The sequence below is a fragment of the Leptodactylus fuscus genome, chromosome 8 (genome assembly GCF_031893055.1).
Source record: "Leptodactylus fuscus isolate aLepFus1 chromosome 8, aLepFus1.hap2, whole genome shotgun sequence".
NCBI lineage: Eukaryota > Metazoa > Chordata > Amphibia > Anura > Leptodactylidae > Leptodactylus > Leptodactylus fuscus.
Window position 1 is genome coordinate 95,464,295 of NC_134272.1, and position 24,004 is coordinate 95,488,298.

The 24,004-nt window shown below is 47.2% G+C and overlaps 2 protein-coding genes across 3 annotated transcripts in view; both read left to right on the plus strand.

Moving 5' to 3' along the window:
* EAF2 (ELL associated factor 2) overlaps positions 1 to 24,004 on the plus strand; it is a 361,203-nt gene that overhangs the window by 199,728 nt on the left and 137,471 nt on the right. The gene's annotated exons all lie outside the window — the stretch shown is intronic.
* Positions 1 to 24,004, plus strand: part of SLC49A4 (solute carrier family 49 member 4) — a 34,557-nt gene that overhangs the window by 8,078 nt on the left and 2,475 nt on the right. Inside the window, exons 3-9 of one of the 2 annotated variants that reach the window (XM_075284719.1) lie at positions 29 to 294; positions 738 to 867; positions 3,965 to 4,073; positions 8,378 to 8,445; positions 14,012 to 14,139; positions 17,318 to 17,500; positions 23,857 to 23,987. In XM_075284719.1, coding sequence (XP_075140820.1) covers positions 29 to 294; positions 738 to 867; positions 3,965 to 4,073; positions 8,378 to 8,445; positions 14,012 to 14,139; positions 17,318 to 17,500; positions 23,857 to 23,969 — 997 coding nt within the window. In that variant the 3' untranslated portion in view covers positions 23,970 to 23,987. Of the gene's footprint in view, positions 1 to 28; positions 295 to 737; positions 868 to 3,964; positions 4,074 to 8,377; positions 8,446 to 14,011; positions 14,140 to 17,317; positions 17,501 to 23,856; positions 23,988 to 24,004 lie in introns of those variants that run through there. The other variant, XM_075284718.1, reaches the window with a different exon arrangement.

Consider the following 24,004-nt stretch of genomic DNA (forward strand, 5'->3'; position numbering starts at 1 on the left):
CGTCCATGTCATACTGTTGTGATTGCAGGCTCATCCATGGAGGTCAGCTGCTGAATGGATTTGCCGGTCCTACTGCCATGAATGCTGGTCCTTTTCTTTCCACGACGTGGTTCTCTCCAGATGAGCGAGCGACTGCCACCGCCATTGCCTCCATGTTGAACTATTTAGGTGGCGCTTGTGCATTTTTAATAGGACCTTTAATTGTTCCTGCTCCTGATAACTCGACCAGCCCCTTCCTGACCGGTGGACACACAGCCACCATCAAAGACCGTATCGAGACAGTGATGTATGCAGGTAAATATGTCAGACATGGGACCGTTATGACTGCCGATGTTCATCCAACTTTCCTGGACTTCTGAAGGTCTCATCCATGTAGACTTTCTGCACCACATTCTCATGGTTCAAGTTCTGGTCTAAGACTTCGTGCACCTTCTTACATTTGCCTGAATATTGTTGAGCGGTTGGAGATGGTTTTCGTGTATTATATTCTGTATTCCCACCTGCATTAGCAGAGTTGCCTTTCAGTTGTACAGGAGAGCTGAATGGGAGTTGTAATGGTGGCCATATTAGTCACCCAGCCTTCCTATATAATTGAAGGCCTGTGTTGTGTCCTTTTAGGGGGGGGGGGGGGATGGTTGACCCCGCCTTTTCTTGCTTTGCCCTCCGCATAGAGCTGGGGTGACCCTTTATGTGCCGCCTTTCAGATCCAGTGTAACGTTTCCACCTTTCTGTTGCAGAATTTGGGATCATCACGTTGCTGTTTGCAGCAGTTTTGGCTTACTTCCCTGCCCAACCTCCGGTCCCCCCCAGTGTTGCGGCCGCTAGTCGCAGGCTCAGTTACAAGAGCAGTATCTGCAGGCTGCTGAGGTGAGTTCTCTATGACGGCCCATATTAAACAGTCAGTAACGATCATTGCAGCATCTGCTACTTTATGGCGCTGACACTTTACAGCTATGCACAGAGGATCTGTCACCTAAATGTAATGGCCACTTATTACAGGACAGGTCCAAAATGGCACAAAAGGTCTCATGTTAAAGGGGTTTTCCATATTTATTAGTTGATCTGTCCTTAGGATAGATCATAAATTGACAATCGGCAGAGTCCGACACCCAAGACCCCGGCAGAGGAAGTGTGGAGCGGCTGTGACTTTGTGCCTGACTTTGTCGCCTGTTGCCTTGGTCCCAGTGTATCAGTCGCTCTTCCGGCCTCTGACATTGCTTATTACGTTTCTTCTCGCTCTTATTCTCGAATATTCTGTGGATTCTTGATGAGATTATTTCTCCGGCTCATGAAGCTCACACTTGATCTGATTCACTCCCCTTCTAAAAGTGAAGGATTGGGCACTTCCTATAATCCTCGCCTCACGTATAGCATTCATCCCCGCACATTGGAGGGGCCTCCGCTGCTTACTTAACACAAAATCCGCCTGACACGAGCATTGATCTGGAATATGTGTTTATATAGGCGGGAGGCGCAGATGAAACCTCCCAGGGCTTTGATAAATGCAGCCGCTGATGCGGGGCCCTCACACGCCAAGATGAATGTCCCCGCCTGCAGTTGTTTCTGGAGCCGCAGTAGTTTGTTAATACATAGAAGCAAATGAAATCCGTGGCTGTAAGTGACACGCGGGATTAATTTAATTGAGACTTTTAACAGCCTCCCTGCAGTAAATGGAGCAGAATTCAGACAAGTGAGAATGACTGATCCCCTGTTATTCTGACTGCAGCTGAGGATGCCAATGAGGCGGCTGCAAATAACATGTCATTTAAAGAGCACCTGTCACCTGCACGGTGGGCGAGGACAAGGCAGGCGGTCAGGCTGAGCGGCGGCCCGACGGGTGGCTATTCTGATTAGTCGAGGCTTGTCTACCCGCGGGCCTGCTCTGCGTCCTCTACACATCGATCAGAGGGGCCTGCCCTTAGCTGCCGCAGTAAAGCACCTGACTGAGGGCAGATTTAGGCAGGGGCTGTAATGGCGACTATAGCTGTGCCTTCTGTTATGTGATCAGATTGTCAGGGGACCCTGGGACTCCTACACTAGTGTAAGGGTCGCACTGCTCAGGATTATTACTGTCAGCTACAGCACCCTCGGGGGTCACAATGTGACTAGTGAAGGGGTCACGGGGCGCTGTGCTGATCTTTGGTTGGATGCTGGGAGTTGCAGTCACTATGATGGTGGGATTTGCATCACTTTCAGTCTTGCTTTCCTTCTGCCCCAGGGCATGGGATGTGATGGTCAGTTCTGTCCTTTTTCTTTGCAAATGTTCTGACCACCACTAGCGGCTCTTACAATCAGGGCTGAGCTGCATTACCAAACATAGCCACAATATAATGGACGGCGCTGTGTCTGGTGAACAGTAAAGCGGATGCACCTTTTTTCTAGACTGATTGTTGGGGGTGCCACTTTTCAGGCCTCCATTGATGACCTAATACAATACAGAGATGATGCCTTAGGCCTGGTTCACATCTGTGTTAGGTAATCCGTTCAAGGAGTCCCCCCAAAGGAATACCGAACGCATTGGCAAGCGGTGTGCAATGAAAGCAGATGGACCCCCATGGACTATAATGGGGTCCTTGTGCTCTCCACGCGGTGTCCACACGTAACATGGGGACAAAAAGCACTTCACAATCTTCTTTCTTGTCTGCATGACTCATGTGGAGACCACGCGGACCCCGTTATAGTGTATGGGGTCCGTGTGGTGTCACTGCACAGCACTTGCCAATGCGTTCAGTAGTCCATTTGGAGGGGGAGGGGTCTCTATGCAGACTCTCCAAACGGATTACTGAATGCAGATGTGAACCAGGAGTTGTGTCTACCTCGTTTTATTGAAATAGATCCGTCAGACATGATAATGAAGTGCAAACATGTAACATACAGTAGGAAACAAAATATGCAGGTACATAAACCAGCGCATACCCAAATGGAAAACCTGCCACGTCACCACCCCCTGCCCCAATCCTTAACGGGCCTATGATGAAGCCCACTCGCCACCAACCGTCCATCAGAGCCCAGAAGTCAGAGCAATACAACATAGTGTGAGCATTTGTAGGCAGAATACAGGAATCATGATATGAAGGAATACAACAGGTCAAGTGAAAGGTATCCATACCCCAGACTACCCCCCCCCCCCCCTCCCAGGCATGAAGGAATTGAGAGCTGACTGCAAGGGTGAGGCCTTATACTGGGTTGCAGGGGAATTGCCATCTGCAGACTTCGGACATGATGCGTGTCAGTCATTGTCTGTTCGGCCGCCGTCTAAAAAACTCTGCAAGGCAAAAATCATTGTGGTTGAAAGTTGCTCCTAAACCAGAGGATTTAGGGGGCTTCTCGCTGTGCTTGTGTCCGCTGCAGACCTGAGCTCTGGGGCTTTAGCTTAAAAGGACAATCTAAGGATGGAAAAATTCTGGAAAATGTATTAAAAGGGTTTCTGGTAATTACATATTGATGACTTGTCCGTATGACTTCACAGTACAAGAACTGTCCCATACAAGTGAATGGGAATGAGCTGCAGTACCAAGCACAGCCACTAGGATATGTAGAGTGCTGTGCAGCGCTCGCCCTAAAGCTGTGCCCTCTTGTACCAGTGGATTCATGGGGCTCCGGGGTGTTGGACCCCACCGATCACATAGTGATAACCTATCCTGAGGACAATTCCTTCCTATGTGCTTGTGATGTTTGGTGGTGGAGACCCCCGCACGCTCCGGTGCTCCTGATACACCAGACCCTAGGAATGGCTGAGGTCTTCTGTGTGTAATGTGGAGCAGATTCCGGATTATTCACCCCCCATAGGTCACATGATCCCGCCTGTCTTCTCTTATAGTCTCTGATTTCATGTTTTATGTTAAAGATTTCGAACAATAAAGTCTTAGTTTTAGATTTTGCAGATATTCTCAGGGCTTAGTGTCTCGAGACTTCTTGGAGCAGTTTATTTTAATTCAATTAATTTTATTGATTTCTCTCCCAGTAACTTTCGCTTCCTGATGATCGTTTTGGCCTATGCCATCCCCCTGGGATTCTACGCCGGGTGGTCGGGGGTTCTGGATCTGATTTTAACTCCAATTCATGTGAATCAGGTAATTGTACATGAGATGAGCAAGGTGGGAGAAAGGAGTCAGCAGAGGATATAGTATATACAGTGACTGCTACCTTACCTGACGGTATACAGCCTGATGGAAAGGTGACACATCCCAGAATACACCTGTATGTACACAGTGACTGTACCAGCAGAATAGTGAGCGCAGCTCTGGAGTATAATACAGGATAAGTAATGTAATGTATGTACACAGTGACTGTACCAGCAGAATAGTGAGCGCAGCTCTGGAGTATAATACAGGATAAGTAATGTAATGTATGTACACAGTGACTGCACCAGCAGAATAGTGAGCGCAGCTCTGGAGTATAATACAGGATAAGTAATGTATGTACACAGTGACTGTACCAGCAGAATAGTGAGCGCAGCTCTGGAGTATAATACAGGATAAGTAATGTAATGTATGTACACAGTGACTGTACCAGCAGAATAGTGAGCGCAGCTCTGGAGTATAATACAGGATAAGTAATGTAATGTATGTACACAGTGACTGTACCAGCAGAATAGTGAGCGCAGCTCTGGAGTATAATACAGGATAAGTAATGTAATGTATGTACACAGTGACTGTACCAGCAGAATAGTGAGTGCAGCTCTGGAGTATAATACAGGATAAGTAATGTAATGTATGTACACAGTGACTGTACCAGCAGAATAGTGAGTGCAGCTCTGGGGTATAATACAGGATAAGTAATGTAATGTATGTACACAGTGACTGCACCAGCAGAATAGTGAGCGCAGCTCTGGAATATAATACAGGATAAGTAATGTAATGTATGTACACAGTGACTGTACCAGCAGAATAGTGAGTGCAGCTCTGGAGTATAATACAGGATAAGTAATGTAATGTATGTACACAGTGACTGCACCGGCAGAATAGTGAGTGCAGCTCTGGAGTATAATACAGGATAAGTAATGTATGTACACAGTGACTGCACCAGCAGAATAGTGAGCGCAGCTCTGGAGTATAATACAGGATAAGTAATGTAATGTATGTACACAGTGACTGTACAGCAGAATAGTGAGCGCAGCTCTGGAGTATAATACAGGATAAGTAATGTATGTACACAGTGACTGTACCAGCAGAATAGTGAGCGCAGCTCTGGAATATAATACAGGATAAGTAATGTAATGTATGTACACAGCGACTGTACCAGCAGAATAGTGAGTGCAGCTCTGGAGTATAATACAGGATAAGTAATGTAATGTATGTACACAGTGACTGCACCGGCAGAATAGTGAGTGCAGCTCTGGAGTATAATACAGGATAAGTAATGTATGTACACAGTGACTGCACCAGCAGAATAGTGAGCGCAGCTCTGGAGTATAATACAGGATAAGTAATGTAATGTATGTACACAGTGACTGTACAGCAGAATAGTGAGCGCAGCTCTGGAGTATAATACAGGATAAGTAATGTATGTACACAGTGACTGTACCAGCAGAATAGTGAGCGCAGCTCCGGAGTATAATACAGGATATGTAATGTATGTACACAGTGACTGCACCAGCAGAATAGTGAGTGCAGCTCTGGGGTATAATACAGGATAAGTAATGTAATGTATGTACACAGTGACTGTACCAGCAGAATAGTGAGCGCAGCTCTGGAGTATAATACAGGATAAGTAATGTATGTACACAGTGACTGTACCAGCAGAATAGTGAGCGCAGCTCTGGGGTATAATACAGGATAAGTAATGTAATATAAGTACACAGTGACTGTACCAGCAGAATAGTGAGCGCAGCTCTGGAGTATAATACAGGATAAGTAATGTAATGTATGTACACAGTGACCAGCAGAATAGTGAGCGCAGCTCTGGGGTATAATACAGGATAAGTAATGTAATGTATGTACACAGTGACTGTACCAGCAGAATAGTGAGTGCAGCTCTGGAGTATAATACAGGATAAGTAATGTATGTACACAGTGACTGTACCAGCAGAATAGTGAGTGCAGCTCTGGAGTATAATACAGGATAAGTAATGTATGTACACAGTGACTGTACCAGCAGAATAGTGAGCGCAGCTCTGGAGTATAATACAGGATAAGTAATGTAATGTATGTACACAGTGACTGTACCAGCAGAATAGTGAGCGCAGCTCTGGAGTATAATACAGGATAAGTAATGTAATGTATGTACACAGTGACTGTACCAGCAGAATAGTGAGCGCAGCTCTGGGGTATAATACAGGATAAGTAATGTAATGTATGTACACAGTGACTGTACCAGCAGAATAGTGAGCGCAGCTCTGGAGTATAATACAGGATAAGTAATGTAATGTATGTACACAGTGACTGTACCAGCAGAATAGTGAGCGCAGCTCTGGGGTATAATACAGGATAAGTAATGTAATGTATGTACACAGTGACTGTACCAGCAGAATAGTGAGCGCAGCTCTGGAGTATAATACAGGATAAGTAATGTAATGTATGTACACAGTGACTGTACCAGCAGAATAGTGAGCGCAGCTCTGGAGTATAATACAGGATAAGTAATGTATGTACACAGTGACTGTACCAGCAGAATAGTGAGCGCAGCTCTGGAGTATAATACAGGATAAGTAATGTAATGTATGTACACAGTGACTGTACCAGCAGAATAGTGAGCGCAGCTCTGGAGTATAATACAGGATAAGTAATGTATGTACACAGTGACCAGCAGAATAGTGAGCGCAGCTCTGGAGTATAATACAGGATAAGTAATGTAATGTATGTACACAGTGACTGTACCAGCAGAATAGTGAGCGCAGCTCTGGAGTATAATAGAGGATAAGTAATGTAATGTATGTACACAGTGACTGTACCAGCAGAATAGTGAGCGCAGCTCTGGAGTATAATACAGGATAAGTAATGTATGTACACAGTGACTGCACCAGCAGAATAGTGAGCGCAGCTCCGGAGTATAATACAGGATATGTAATGTATGTACACAGTGACTGTACCAGCAGAATAGTGAGCGCAGCTCTGGAGTATAATATAGGATAAGTAATGTAATGTATGTACACAGTGACTGCACCAGCAGAATAGTGAGCGCAGCTCCGGAGTATAATACAGAATATGTAATGTATGTACACAGTGACTGCACCAGTAGAATAGTGAGCGCGGCTCTGGAGTATAATACAGGATAAGTAATGTAATGTATGTACACAGGGACTGTACCAGCAGAATAGTGAGCGCAGCTCTGGAGTATAGTACAGGATAAGTAATGTAATGTATGTACACAGTGACTGTACCAGCAGAATAGTGAGCGCAGCTCTGGAGTATAATACAGGATAAGTAATGTAATGTATGTACACAGTGACTGCACCAGCAGAATAGTGAGCGCAGCTCTGGAGTATAATACAGAATAAGTAATGTAATGTATGTACACAGGGACTGTACCAGCAGAATAGTGAGCGCAGCTCTGGAGTATAATACAGGATAAGTAATGTAATGTATGTACACAGTGACTGTACCAGCAGAATAGTGAGCGCAGCTCTGGAGTATAATAGAGGATAAGTAATGTAATGTATGTACACAGTGACTGTACCAGCAGAATAGTGAGCGCAGCTCTGGAGTATAATACAGGATAAGTAATGTAATGTATGTACACAGTGACTGTACCAGCAGAATAGTGAGCGCAGCTCTGGAGTATAATACAGGATAAGTAATGTAATGTATGTACACGGACTGTACCAGCAGAATAGTGAGCGCAGCTCTGGAGTATAATACAGGATAAGTAATGTAATGTATGTACACAGTGACTGTACCAGCAGAATAGTGAGCGCAGCTCTGGAGTATAATACAGGATAAGTAATGTAATGTATGTACACAGGGACTGTACCAGCAGAATAGTGAGCGCAGCTCTGGAGTATAATACAGGATAAGTAATGTAATGTATGTACACAGTGACTGCACCAGCAGAATAGTGAGCCCAGCTCTGGAGTATAATACAGGATAAGTAATGTAATGTATGTACACAGTGACTGCACCAGCAGAATAGTGAGCGCAGCTCTGGAGTATAATACAGGATAAGTAATGTAATGTATGTACACACTGACTGTACCAGCAGAATAGTGAGCGCAGCTCTGGAGTATAATACAGGATAAGTAATGTAATGTATGTACACAGTGACTGCACCAGCAGAATAGTGAGCGCAGCTCTGGAGTATAATACAGGATAAGTAATGTATGTATGTACACAGTGACTGCACCAGCAGAATAGTGAGCGCAGCTCTGGAGTGTGATATACACAGGCTTTGTGCTGCTCCCTGTGTATCGTCACCTCTTACATGTTTCTTCTCTCTATAGGTGGATGCCGGCTGGATCGGTTTCTGGTCGATTGTCGGTGGATGTTTTGTGGGAATCGCTGTGGGAAGGTGAGGGGAACTGATATTCATTCTTCCTCTTCCTGGTATTTTGTATGGATGGCTCTCATAGTAATGATCGGTGAGGGTTTGTTACAATGTAGACGGTGTTACTGACCTTCAGACCTCCTGCAGTTTGGCCGCAGCTTTATAGTACATATATAATAGGGTATATAAGATAAAGCTTCTTCTTCTCTCCTGCTGGATTCTTCCTAGAAGGTATGTATGACATTAGAGGAGGTCACGCCCTGTACCCCAGCCTCGTATCTGCTGTAGTGTCATTGACGTAAATTCTCACTTGCCAGGCTGATAATCTACTTTGTTCTGCTTCCTGGATACACCAGCCGTCATACTATAGAAAAGCCTCCCCAGCATATGATAGCGGTGTAATATACAGCATTAGTCCTGGGAATAAGAACAGAGGCGGCTCGCAGCACTGCAGCCCCATCGCTGTATACCAAGCACAGTTCTGTATATAGCCTAGTGGCAGTTCTTGGTACTGCACATTAGTCACTTATATTGTAATGGGGTTGTCCTAGACTATGGTTTTGGTGATAGAAGAGGCCTAAGCAACCAAGTCGTTCCTGTGCTTGATGTCGCAGCTCAGCCCCACGTATTTGAATGTGACTGAGCCGCAGCATGGTGACGTGACCAATGGTTACTGGGCTGAGAAGAGGAAGTGGAGCAACCTCAGATAACTCCATGGTGTCGGTCCCAGGGGTTAGACGTCACCGTTGTAATATTGATGGTCGATCCTAAGAGGTCAGGAGTAACTTAGTGCTGGAAAACCCCTTTATTGGGACTTGCCTGGTGACTAATGGATGTGACGACAGACGTCAGTCACTGAGAAGAATCTGCAGCGCCCCCCTGAGTGTCCCGGCCTCACTGATCTGATATTGATGATCTTCAGAATAAAACTCCTGGCCCACCCCTTTAAGCAAATCCATGATGAGACGTCCGATGAGCTTGCACCAGTTACCTTGATCAGCCGGCACATTGGGGTAGAGCGCATGGCACATTGGGGTATTGCTCTGCGTGGTCTCCAGTTCAGACTTGGCGGTTTTTGTGATGGGTGGGACACGCTGTAGTGATCTCCATATACAAATACAAAAGTAGTTCCCAAATCCTGAAGTGCAGCTAGCCGGGCTGGAATGGAGCATGCTGGATATGCTTACGGTACATGTAGCTGTGCCGAGGGGGTGCATGAGATGTACCGCTCTGCAGCTGATACCAGAGGGGCTCATTCTGTTGCAGGGCTTGTCCTTTCAATGCTGCGGCTATTTGAGGGGTTTGTCTTGTATGGCACATGGGGCTCCATCTCTGATTTGGGGGGTACATCAGTGTCCATGTGCACCCCTATTCTAACCCCTCCCATTACAGCCGTTCCGTGCATTACTTTTTCTATGGGATACAGATAACTCTGCTTTCCTTGGTGCTGATTTATTGGCGAGATAAAACCCTGTGTCTGGCGTGTCCAGGAGGCGGCGATGAGAAGCTAATCTCCCAGTAAATGGAATGGTCATAGATGTATCTGCTGCCGGCTGACAAGACGCAACGAAGCTGAAACCACAATGGTCTCCGTCTCCGGGAACCTAATGAGACTCGGGGCCACTCATCTGTCTTCTCTGGAGGTCTGGATCCATGACAGGCCCGGCTAGAATAATCTGCTGAAAGTTGTAATCAGGAAAATTAGGTCATAATTCTTGTCACATTTCCGAGCTTTCTGTAAGCTGAAGTGTTGCGGCGGTGCGGACCCACCAGCGCTCTCCTCATTATTCTATTGAAAACGCCTTTTGTGTTTTTGTTCCACCAGCTGCTAATGTTTAGCAAGGCAAAAATATCACAATTTCAGCATTATCCTGTCATTTTCTGCAAATTATTCCTCCATGCCATCCTGACGACAGCCTGTAATTGTCTCCAGAACTGGTTAATTACAAACTCCATCTTTTAATTCCTAATTTGGAAGCGGATCCTCATATGTTTGCCTGTTTAGCTCATCCGGGAAGAGCCGCTCGATGTGACAGATACTTGGTGCTGCGCCGGGTGTTTACTGCAAAGTTATTAATCTATCTGGATGAGGCCGAGAAGACGTAAACCGTGTAAAATGGAGGATAAAGGGTCCCAGCAAAGGGGTGATGGGGGTGTAAGTGTGCCCAAATTCTCTATGGCCACATGGTGCTGAGACTTGTAGATGGCTAAAGCTGGTAAAGGGTTAATAGAATAACTTAATATGACGCGATCTGCACATCCTATACTACAGTACAGCTGGTCATCTATTACTACTGACAACCAGCCTGTATATAGCATGTCTGAGAGGTTGTCACAGCCCCGCCCCCTGTTACTGACAACCAGCTGTATATATCATGTCTGAGAGGTAGTCACAGCCCCGCCCCCTGTTACTGACAACCAGCCTGTATATACCATGTCTGAGAGGTAGTCACAGCCCCGCCCCCTGTTACTGACAACCAGCTGTATATACCATGTCTGAGAGGTTGTCACAGCCCCGCCCCCTGATACTGACAACCAGCCTGTATATATCATGTCTGAGAGGTAGTCACAGCCCCGCCCCCTGTTACTGACAACCAGCTGTATATATCATGTCTGAGAGGTAGTCACAGCCCCGCCCCCTGTTACTGACAACCAGCCTGTATATATCATGTCTGAGAGGTAGTCACAGCCCCGCCCCCTGTTACTGACAACCAGCCTGTATATACCATGTCTGAGAGGTAGTCACAGCCCCGCCCCCTGTTACTGACAACCAGCTGTATATATCATGTCTGAGAGGTAGTCACAGCCCCGCCCCCTGTTACTGACAACCAGCTGTATATATCATGTCTGAGAGGTAGTCACAGCCCCGCCCCCTGTTACTGACAACCAGCTGTATATATCATGTCTGAGAGGTAGTCACAGCCCCGCCCCCTGTTACTGACAACCAGCCTGTATATACCATGTCTGAGAGGTAGTCACAGCCCCGCCCCCTGTTACTGACAACCAGCCTGTATATATCATGTCTGAGAGGTAGTCACAGCCCCGCCCCCTGTTACTGACAACCAGCCTGTATATACCATGTCTGAGAGGTAGTCACAGCCCCGCCCCCTGTTACTGACAACCAGCCTGTATATATCATGTCTGAGAGGTAGTCACAGCCCCGCCCCCTGTTACTGACAACCAGCTGTATATATCATGTCTGAGAGGTAGTCACAGCCCCGCCCCCTGTTACTGACAACCAGCCTGTATATATCATGTCTGAGAGGTAGTCACAGCCCCGCCCCCTGTTACTGACAACCAGCCTGTATATACCATGTCTGAGAGGTAGTCACAGCCCCGCCCCCTGTTACTGACAACCAGCCTGTATATATCATGTCTGAGAGGTAGTCACAGCCCCGCCCCTGTTACTGACAACCAGCCTGTATATACCATGTCTGAGAGGTAGTCACAGCCCCGCCCCCTGTTACTGACAACCAGCTGTATATATCATGTCTGAGGTAGTCACAGCCCCGCCCCCTGTTACTGACAACCAGCTGTATATATCATGTCTGAGAGGTAGTCACAGCCCCGCCCCCTGGTACTGACAACCAGCCTGTATATATCATGTCTGAGAGGTAGTCACAGCCCCGCCCCCTGTTACTGACAACCAGCCTGTATATATCATGTCTGAGAGGTTGTCACAGCCCCGCCCCCTGTTACTGACAACCAGCTGTATATATCATGTCTGAGAGGTAGTCACAGCCCCGCCCCCTGTTACTGACAACCAGCCTGTATATATCATGTCTGAGAGGTTGTCACAGCCCCGCCCCCTGTTACTGACAACCAGCTGTATATATCATGTCTGAGAGGTAGTCACAGCCCCGCCCCCTGTTACTGACAACCAGCCTGTATATATCATGTCTGAGAGGTTGTCACAGCCCCGCCCCCTGATACTGACAACCAGCCTGTATATATCATGTCTGAGAGGTTGTCACAGCCCCGCCCCCTGATACTGACAACCAGCTGTATATATCATGTCTGATAGGTTGTCACAGCCCCGCCCCCTGATACTGACAACCAGCTGTATATACCATGTCTGAGAGGTAGTCACAGCCCCGCCCCCTGGTACTGACAACCAGCCTGTATATATCATGTCTGAGAGGTAGTCACAGCCCCGCCCCCTGATACTGACAACCAGCCTGTATATATCATGTCTGAGAGGTTGTCACAGCCCCGCCCCCTGATACTGACAACCAGCTGTATATATCATGTCTGATAGGTTGTCACAGCCCCGCCCCCTGATACTGACAACCAGCTGTATATACCATGTCTGAGAGGTAGTCACAGCCCCGCCCCCTGGTACTGACAACCAGCCTGTATATATCATGTCTGAGAGGTAGTCACAGCCCCGCCCCCTGATACTGACAACCAGCCTGTATATACCATGTCTGAGAGGTTGTCACAGCCCCGCCCCCTGGTACTGACAACCAGCTGTATATATCATGTCTGAGAGGTAGTCACAGCCCCGCCCCGTTACTGACAACCAGCCTGTATATACCATGTCTGAGAGGTTGTCACAGCCCCGCCCCCCGTTACTGACAACCAGCCTGTATATACCATGTCTGAGAGGTTGTCACAGCCCCGCCCCCCGTTACTGACAACCAGCCTGTATATACCATGTCTGAGAGGTTGTCACAGCCCCGCCCCCCGTTACTGACAACCAGCCTGTATATACCATGTCTGAGAGGTTGTCACAGCCCCGCCCCCTGTTACTGACAACCAGCCTGTATATACCATGTCTGAGAGGTTGTCACAGCCCCGCCCCCTGTTACTGACCTCACAAAGGTCCTGGTTATGATGGTGATTGCTGGGTCAGTGCGTCTCTGCATCACAGGTCTTTTGGGGGTTGTTCCTGGTATGCAGGGGTTAATGCCTACTGAAAGTGTTCCAAGGAAGTTACTTGGTGAACCAATCGCAGCATTCTGAGTGCCCAAGGCTCCCTGTAAGGGGTATGTGGAGCGCGGGCCGGCCCGTCTGGTCCGATCCTACAGAAACGCCACTGTAGCATAAACTGCCAACAAACATACAGCCGTCTCCTACAGGAATGGACGTCAAAACTGGAGCCATGGATGGAAGAGTCTGGTGTGAGGAATCTCGTGTGACCTCATGTAGACGAGCGGATGCTTGTGGAGGAGATGGCACCAGGATGTAGTATAAGGTGCCGCTGGGGGCTGCTATGGACAATGGTATTCTGGCATCATGTGGGTGTGACACTTGAACATTGTACACACTACGTACCCCTCCCATAGCAGCAGTGCCCCCTAATGGCAGTGGTATCTCTCTGCACAGATCAATGAGGGACATGACCTAGAGATGAAGGTAATGGTTGCGCTCCAGATTCCAAGTCTCAATTACAAGGGTGTCCATACAGTATTAGGCCGCCATAGCTGATTACTATATGTACTCTATAGGCGTGTGTAAGGCTCGTGTGTTCCTGGGATGGCTCCTTGTCTGATCTATAGGTGATGGTTCTTCTCATTGATGTGTTTGCTGCAGTAAAATAGATGATGTGGTTTTTCATCCCAGTGTTTGCTGTTTCATTTCTCCCCAGATTTGCAGATTCTGTCCGGGGCGTCCTGAAGCCGATCCTTGTCCTGCTCTTTTCGGCATCTACACTTGCAGCCACCTGGTTTACATTGACATTTCTAAGCAACGTCACCCACCTCCCTCTCACCTCAGGTAAGTGCACGCCCTAGGCCAGTTGTTGGGAATCTTGTCCAATATTTAGGGCAGTTCCCTGGTGTAAAGCTGATACTGGACAACGTGTTCTGGGGATTCCGGATACCCTGCCATGTACGGACACCGCTCAGGGTATTCCCACTTAGTTGCCTTGTCTCCATACTGATTCCTGATGACTTGCACCATGTAATGCTGACACGTATCTATCACAGTCCACTAATTTACGTGGAAGGAAAGATTAGATTGGGGGGGGGGCGCGCAGGCTATAGCAGTCCTGTGCAAAATATGGAGATACAGCTGTCCTGTGTAAGTTACTCAAGGACTTCTGCACCATAACATATTTTACATGAGACTGCTTCAGCTTGTCCTTTTGATTCTTACATAGGACTGCTGCCTCTTCCTCCATGTAAAGCAAGCAGCACTGTGTAAAGTATAAGACTTAGTAATACGTTACACAGGCATTCTTCACTAGAGGGAGAGGCAGCAGTCCTATGTAAGTTACACTGGTAGGTGAGATGCCTGTGGGTGGTAAGCCGATGCAGCATATGGGAAGGAGGCAAAGGCGGCGTGAATCCGTGTCAGGCAGGGTGAGGCAATTTTACTTAGAACATCCAGGTACAAGTGGTGCAACAACACTGCATCAGGGTGTGAGTCAACCTGTGGCCTCTAAAAGGTATACAGATAGCGCCGGTCCCTTTGAACATCTTACAGCAGAGTCCCCAAGGCAGTCAGAGCTGGACTGTGGCCCTCTGTCGCGGTGGCCGGCCCTCTGGGTAAGTTCTCAGTGAGCTTGTTATTGAATGGCGCTGCAGAATATGTTGGTGCTTGGGGGCAGATTACCAGAGTAAGAAGTCCCAAGAGGCGCCGCTCACGGTTAGTTGGAATCGTTTCTTATTGCTCCTTTGCAGATATAAACCTTCAGCAGACTGACATGGCGGCCTATTCTGCTGCTCTGTTCACAGCTTGTGATCATTTGCCTCCATTCCTGTCTCCTTAGGAGCTTACAATCTAACCTCCTTGGGAATCCAGTAGACTTCTGAGCCTAGCACCTTGACGTAGCGCCGCTCAGATGTTAGGCGCATATATAATGTTTGCCATGGTGGACCGTTTTCTGCTGTCTCGATGAGTTACTGGTATTTGTCAATGATCTGATGCGTAACTACAGGCCGCCTACGGGCAGCTACGTGATGTGTCCAGAAATCGCCATGCTCCAGTCATGTGATCAGCCTTCTGCTATGGTAACAGATGACTGCCATGTCTGGGGATCGTAGGCGCAGGGTACATGTAACACTCTGACACCTTCCGTTTCCATTTTGATTGACTTGTTTGTCAGATACTTTTGTTTCACCATCCGCCACTTTCCCAGCAGATCTGTCTCCTGCGCGCACGTAATGAAGTGTTTCACCTTCTTAAGAAGGTCGCTTGTTACACAGTAATTATTCATTGAAATGAGATTTCTTAATAAGGCGACGGTCCCCGTACATCTCGTGCGCTCGCAGCCCTTCAGAGTGTTTGATCTGTGCACACCATGACAACTCGCTTTCTGCAACTTTCCCCCTAAAATAATTGTTAGATTTTCTTCTTGTGTAAGTTCATTGTTTCCTCGCACAGACCTCGGGCTTTGATGGCGGCCGCCAGAGGCAGGTTTGATGAGAGCGGGAATTTCTCCTGACATATTGCTCTGTTGTATGGCCCTGTGGGGAGCTGTTTGTGTCTTGGCTCTGCAGGGTCATTACCTTTGCGTCAGATATCTGTTTTGTTTGTTCTGGAGGTCAGGCGGTTTTCCCTGACTGTACTGAATTGCGCAGTTGGCGGCAGACGACGTTCTCGGCTTTGACTAGCTAATGATTCGTAAATCAGCCTGACGGAAGGATTCTGCCTTTGAGCTGTTCCCTCTTTATCACACTGGAGTACACAGGACATGCAGACGTTTTATCCTTTTTTCTCCGGCGGTATATAGGTGCGCTGTCAGAGAGGGGAGCCGTGCCAAGTGTTGTAAATGTCTGCAGATATTGTTGGCATTGGGTAGATCAGGATAAATCAGCGGCTGCAGATGAAACATTTCTCATGTCCTGGCTTTGTTGTGTGCATTGTAGTCCTCACATCTGAAAGAGCAGGCTCCGACTCTTAAGATATCAAACTGGTAGCTGGGGCCCCTGTCTGAGATGGGGCCCCTGCACATTGCCCAGACGGCCTAGTCTACACCATGCTTTCCCGTCATCTGCAGTCCGTCTCATCCTGGAGGGTTCTGGAACCTCAAATGTGCCGATCAGGAAAATCTTTGGTTCTTGTCATTTTTATATTTTATTTTACATCGCAAGAAAACGTTAATTCCGTAAATCGTTCCCCGTAATATAAATGACTATTTGTGGATTTGTAGGATCACATCCAATGGCTCTGGAGAGGACGCCATGCAGAACAACGCCTGCCATTCTGTTCCTCCTACAAATCCCCTCTCGCCCATCCCACAATAGCAGAGTCCTTAGTCTGGGGCACCCCTGTATATGGGCTATAGGTACAGCATAGATATATGGTGGCACACAGGAGTTCTGGGCTCATTACTATCCGCAGAGTCCTACGTGTAAATTGTCTGGAGCAGTTTCATGCCAGGCCGGATGTCTTTGTTTCTGTATGTGATGGTCCATGGGGTAACAGAGTGGTAACCATTCTGAGCAGAGGGGCCTTAATCTCAGGGGGATTAGTGGGACCTGGAGCCCCCATTGTCCTCATGTGTAGCTCATGGCCTGATGGGTCTAGTCTAGCATCTTGGGCTCCATTCCTAATCCAAGCTTGTGCAGATGAGAGCTGCTCCGAACCAACCAAAATGTTACGAGGTCGGAGTGTCAGGATTGGTTTCTTTGCCAGTCGGGACCCGTTGTAGGTTTCAGTTATTGCTTGTGGAACGTTATAGAAAACCTGATGAGAGATCTCGAGCTCACAATGATCCCTGCCCCGCTCCAGACAATTTTTACCAAAGCTCAGAGAATAGGAAAAAGGTGTAAATTGTACCAAAAATTTCTACTTGTCCTTCCTTGTCCTCCACAAGGCTCCTGCACAAGGCGTGACCTGTCGGCCCTGTATGTTAGTAGATGAAATCTTAGCATTTGTATAGATTTTATTATTCTTGTTTGCCATCTGCTTATCTCAGTGACGTTCTCGTGTTTTTTGTCTCACGCAGCGACCCTTTATACCTCGTGTATCCTGATCGGCGTCTTTCTCAATGGCACAGTGCCGATATTCTTTGAAATGTTTGTGGAGACCGTTTACCCCGTGCCGGAGGGAATCACCTGCGGCTTTGTCACCTTCTTGAGTAACATCTTCACTGGACTCCTGTTGGTGTTTTTAACCTTTTATCATACAGGTGAGTGGACGCAACGCAGTTACATTCAGTGCGTACATGTATATGATACAAGCAGCGGGGGGCACGGGGCAAGCACTTCCCTGGTGGCCTGGGTCACCTCCTTAAAGGGAATGTGTACATACAGCTGCCTTCACCCACATGCCTCGAGGGTACACTAACTGGCCATCTGTGTATGTAACATCCTCTCCCCTTCCTGCCATGTTTGTTCCCCCATGGTATGTATGTATGTATGTATGTATGTGTCTGTCTGGGATGTATTCTATAGGGGCCAGCTAGTTTGCTTTCAGCTGTGTGAATGGATTCGGATATGGGTGAAAGCTCTTGGCTCAGGGATTTGACAATGATGCCTACTGGTTGTGAACAAGACTACAGTTTGTGCAGATTTTCTGCCCTTCAGCGTCCATCCTGCCCTCCCCGAGCACCTTTGTGTCTGTCCAGTATGGAAGAAATCCTAATCTGGCAGCCATACCGTATTGTGTTGTCTGGCTGCCAGGATGTTGAGTGACGGGCGCCGCAGGTACCAGCTGTGACTGGCAGCTCATTGTTTTATCCTAGTTAACCAGAAATGTATCTCCCCATAGTCCTGCACGTAGAAACACAAACCAACCATAAAGCTGTAAGTATTAGGGCCGCAGCACCCGAGAGATGAAGTACCTGGGCCTCTGCCATCTAGGACGAAGCTGTAGTTCCTGCCGAGCTCTGAAGGGTCTTGTACAAAACATGGAGCGGAGGCGAATCGGCCGACCTCATACTGAAGGATGTTCTGTTCTGTGTACTTAACCATAAAGAGGGGGTGTGTGTGTGTGTATATATATATATATATATATATATATATATATATATATATATATATATATATATATAATTAATATTATATATACACACACACACACAGTCAATAGCCACATCACAAAGCAGCAATAAAAAGTGGAAGATCTATCAGTGAATGAGCAGCTGGTACAGTCGGGCCGAACTACCATCGTAGCAGCTGCTATGGAGCCTGTGAACTTAGGCGGCTGGTCGTGCCCTGCTTGCATGTGTGGTTTTTTTTGGGGGGTTCCTTCCTCCCCACCTTCTTCCCTCCATGTAATAGGGATAGTATACTATATGGGTCCAATACGTCTAGTCCAATCACACAGAAGAACTATAGTATTGCTGACTTATATAAGGTGTCCGTACACACGGGACATCACAGCTTGTGTATATAGGGCAGTGCAGTACACTGTATTAGGCTTCTTTTAATGTTATGGCTGATCATTGCATGCATAGACTTAACTGGATTTTGCAAGCGAATAACATAATAGAAAACCGGTTCCCATTGCAAAGTGACCCTGTGGCTCTCTGAGCTTCCTGACTAGCCCGTTGTCCTCTGCCCTGTGACTACTGATTTGCTCTTCTTCTGCCCCTGTTGCTATTTTCCTATTTTATCTGCACATGAACCAAACGCCCTGAGCTCTGCGTTCACCATTTCTATGCGTTTGATCTTGCAGCCTTTTAGCGCTTTTCTGCAGGGCTTTGGTCTTGCATCAGTAATAGTCCAGTAGTCGGTGTCATGGTGTCCTATTCTGGCTATCCCCATTAATCAGACGCCACGTTTGGCGCGGTTGTAAGGTCACGTTGCAGCTTTGAGTGCAGCAGATAATTGTGCGCTGACATTTTAGGACGTCTGACATTTTATCTTTAATTCCTGGTAAAAGTTCTGTTCCACGTATTGATCTTGCAGGGCATGAAATCCCTTCAGAGTGGGGGCCACAGTCATCAGACCAAATATTTCAGCTGCTTTTTGTGCTGGAGCTTTGGAAAGGAGAGCGATCTACGAGAATCCCTGACTTGTATTAATGTTGTGATAAAACCTAGAATAATCGGCAAATGATTGTCCGTGCTGCTCATTTTGCCGCCTTCAATCTACAGAGCGGTGGGGGGGGGGGAGGGGGCGCTAGGACATTGTGTAAGGCCCATTAATAAGTCACTGGTATCGCAAAAAAATAATAATCAGAAAGCCGAAAGGTGTTCTGCAGATTTAGTATTGATGAGTTATATTTAGGATAGGTCTCCATTTTTAAAGGGGTTTCCAGGCCGGAATCCTCCTCTGGGTAAGTCCTCAGTATCAATCCGCACAGATCGGCTGTCTCAGGAAGGTTCCTGTGCCGAAACTTATACAGGGGAAGAAGCTGGAAAGACGCGGGTCGGTTCACTGTATAGCGGCCATGCCAGAGTACTGCGGCTCTACTATTCACTTTAATGGGAATGAGCCACAAACAGACCATGTGACTGGCTAAACACATGACCTCTCCTCCGGCCTGTGCGGTGGGAGTGATCCGATACTGATGATCAGTCCTATAAATATATATCGGTCCAGAGAACTTCTTTAGGCCAAGACCACGTGCGGCTATAAATCTCTGCCAGAAAAACACTGCAGCACCCACATCTCCTCCCGTCCCCACATCATCTCCATGTAAGTCCACTGAAACAATATGTTCATCTTGCCTTTCTGCAGAAGCTAAATGCACCTATGGCTCTGAGAGCTGTGGCTTGCCTAGTCCCACAATTGAGTGCCAAATCTAAGCCCCTCTTCCACTGCAGGGTACCAGCTCAGCTTTGCGAGGTTCAGGTACTGTACGGTTTGGTTGTCACAATACGAGTATTTTCTGCAGTGGGAAAACAACCAGCTGAGCGGTGCTTGGGCACAGGACCATCCAGGACCTATCTGGCTCGCTCAGTCCCTAATCTAAGGCAGGTAGTACCGAGCACCAGGAAATGTAAATGCCAAGGGCAAGTCCAGGTGATCTGAAACCATCTGGTAGCCTTCATCGGAAAATGGGCTTATGTGTTCATAGCAGGAAGATTATAATATGTCAATCCAGAAATCTCACTCGAACTCTTTCCTGGACTGAAGCTGATGTGATCTGACCAGGTTGGAGAGATATAGTCTATCTATCTCCTATCTATCTCCTATCTATCTATCTATCTATCTATCTATCTATCTATCTATCTATCTATCTATCTATCGATCATCTCTGTGACTTCTGTATTGTGATATGTTGTGCTCTGATTTTTGGCTCGCTTCTGCTTCGCTCTTTGTGCCGCAGCTTTACATTGAAGTCCTGGATACGTTACTAATGTCATTATAAAATCTTGCAGAAAAGGAAGCTTTTCTGCCTTTTGGAGGGCGCAGAATCCAGTTAGAAATCCAAGTGCAGTGTTCAGACTGATAAATTTCCCCATCAGGATCAGCTCAACCATTGCAATTACGCCGCATGGTCTATCCGTCATCTCCCCGGCAGCGGAGCCCAGCCGTCATTCTGTAGGATAAGACTGAGGTATTGATAGAAGCCGCGGCACCGCTGGAATGAGAGGGGGCCTCGTATGTGCTGTAGGGAGCCTGATGGCGGCCATCCTGGAGGGGCCAGTACTATAGCGGGGTCCTGCCTTCTACCCTTTGTCATAGTGATTGGCATTGGGATTCTTTCCTATTGATATTTCTGTCCCTCTCCAGCTGTCGATAGCCATATAAATATAACAAGTAATGCTGTCTATAAAACCCCAGATCTGTCTTGTAGGGCTCCAGTGTAACGCTGCATACACGCCTTGGGCTCTGTTCAGATTACACTTTTTACATTATTTTCACAGGTGCAAAAAACTTATGCAAACAGATGGCCACCTAGGTACATTGTTGGTTTGGAGAAATCTTTTTGGACTATCACAAAAACGTAGTATACCGTTCCCTTGTGTCGTCACTCTGTAAGCGGAGGGCATGTAATATGTAATGGGATAGTTGCAGCTTTTTGCACAGTTTTAAACCGATGTAAACAAGTGATCTGAATGGAGCCCAAGATGGTGACAAGGTTTCCAATCTGTTACCCCAAAAAACCTAAATATGTCCCAGCTCATATGGTTGTCAGTACGGAGAGAAGCTGAAGCCGTATCCTCGCTCTCCAGAGGGATGAAGGTTCATTGAATTCCAGCACGTTCAGTCCGTCTTTTCCCGGTGACACAGCCGCCCCCCCCCCCCCCCCCCCGCTCTTTATCACAGTGGGACCATCTTGAGGTCCATTACATGGGGCTTCCATATGTTGTGGAGCCATTTTCTGGAGGCCTTCACATTATGTCCTGTATTTTTTTGTCTTTGGTACGTTTCTGGCCTGGGAGCTTTTGCTGCTCTTCTCTCCTTCCTATTCGTCTTTTACGTTTCTTGCTGCCAGCTTGCAAATGCCTTCCCTTCCAGTGTTCAGAGACCACACGAGTCTCTCCCATAAAAATGACAAGTGTAAAAGCCTTGTGTGCAGTCGGTGTCCGGAGACGGCTGCTGAATAATTCTGTTATTTATGCGTATACCCTGAAGATCCGCGGCCCTTGTATAACAGTGTGTGCCGTGTCCTCTAGTAATGAAGGAGAGCAGGCTGCAGAGATGACTGAAGAGCTGTATTCACCGCCATAGCTCGCAACGTACTGCAAAATCCTATAAAAGATGCCGGACTGAGCAGAGGGTGCGTGGGACGGTCAGCCATAATGGGGCACAATCTTTATACTGGACTTGTATGTATGAGACAAATTGTGTCATAGGGCAATGTGTGTGTGTGAATATATAATAATCTTTTGAATTTGGCTTGTATGGTGGCACATGGTGGGTTAACCGCTGCTCTTGCTCTATAGGTTCTCATTTCATCCTTTGGTTTCCCTCCCGCATAGTCGGCACATGAGGTACCCGCTGCTTGTGCACAGTTGGGGCAGACTTCTTTTTTTTTTTTTTTTTTGTAGGCAGCAGCAAAATTTGTGCGCCATCAGCAGTTGTAGTAAATGATGGGCGAAATAACAGCGTCTCCACCTCTATCCAGCAGGTTACAGTTCACATAGGAAAAAGGTGGCGTCTGTAATTACAACCCTGCATTATACTCCAGAGCTGCAGTCACAATTCACAGGACGTTACTGGAGGTCAATTAGGTCTGGGTTCACATCTGTGCGGGGTGTCCCTAGAAGACTCCGCTGCAGAAAAGTCCTGCACAGAGAACAGAGGGTAAAGGTGTTGTCTGTGCTATTTCGGAAATGGACTCTTAACTGCACCTTTTCAGTGTCAGGGCTCATTCACATCTGCGCCCAGGACTCCGTTCTGCAGGTTTCTGTTTCCTGCACAAAACGGGCAGGAGATGGAAACCTGCTGGCATGTTTCAATCCCATTCATTTGAATGGGCTTAAAGTGTCCAGCCGTGAGCGCCGGTGAGCGTTTTATGCTCTCTGCAGCGAAACCGTATTTTTTTAAACCGGACACAGTCGGACATGCAGTACTCTGTGTCCGGTTTAAAAAAAAAGTTTCGCCGCAGAGCGCATAAAGCGCTCACGGCCAGACTCTGCATGCAGAAGACGGAAACCTGAAAACGGAGATCGAACGCTGATGTGAACCCGGCATCAATTGTCCAGTCCCTGATGTTTCTGTTCCTTGCTGGATTAAAAGTGATCCTGTTGTGGTCATGTGACTGCTCCGATCATGGCCTCGGCATGACATACAGATATACCTCAGGGTCAATGTTCATGCAGACTTCACTGCTGAGGCCGGGGACTCACTAAAGTAGTTGCACAATCTAAAACCGGACATCATCACTTCTGGGGCAGGAAGGAATGGAAATGCCAGGGACCAGACTGCCAAAGCTGGAATTGGGGATGTGTAAAAGAGGAGTCTGGTAGAGACAGAAAATGTATAACAAAACTCCAATAGTTTGGTGAAGCCTTTCTTAATCTGCAGAATAGTGAGCGCAGCTCTGGGCTATGCCACAAGACGTAAAGAGGTTCCGCATCAGTGTAAGATAAGTGCTGCAGTATATTTCCTGAGCTCTTTACAGTTATTGTGTCATTCACATGTCAGAGGATCTTGTGGTTTTGCAGGGGTCTCTGCTACGTCAGTCATAACAGCACAAGCAACCCCCGCCCAGTAGGTGCCTGAGAATCCGCAGACCGTGAGACTTGCCGTCTTTATAGTCAAAATGCTGCAGATCCTATAAACGCGTCTAATGAAATATAAAACTGATTGTATTTCATGGTCTTTGGCGCTATTTTTGTTGACATTTCCTTGCATTTGCAAAATGACAAAAATGCACACCAAAAAAAAAAGCAATAAAACTGCCCTTGAGGTCTCTGTCCTAGACTAATGATGTCTGCGCTGGTTCTGCAGTGGACTTCTCTGTGCTATGGTGGAGTTGTCACGTCCCTGTACACATGGCGCTGCAGCATCTTGATCATAAATAGCCGTGACCTGAGCTTGTTTGTGCCCCTTATTTCTGCCTGTGTATGAAGGTTTTCTGTTCTTCCTTTGGTAACGCACACAATGGCCGTGATGTTCTCTTACTTTTTTTGTATTTACACAGCCCTGTCGTGGTCGAGCTGGTGCCTCACAGGATCTTGTATCCTCGGCCTCCTGCTTATTATCTGCTTCAGGGAATCCACTGACAAACTGTCTCACCCCAAGTACACCATCTGAATGTCTGGGATTATTCAATGTTGTTTTTTCATTTC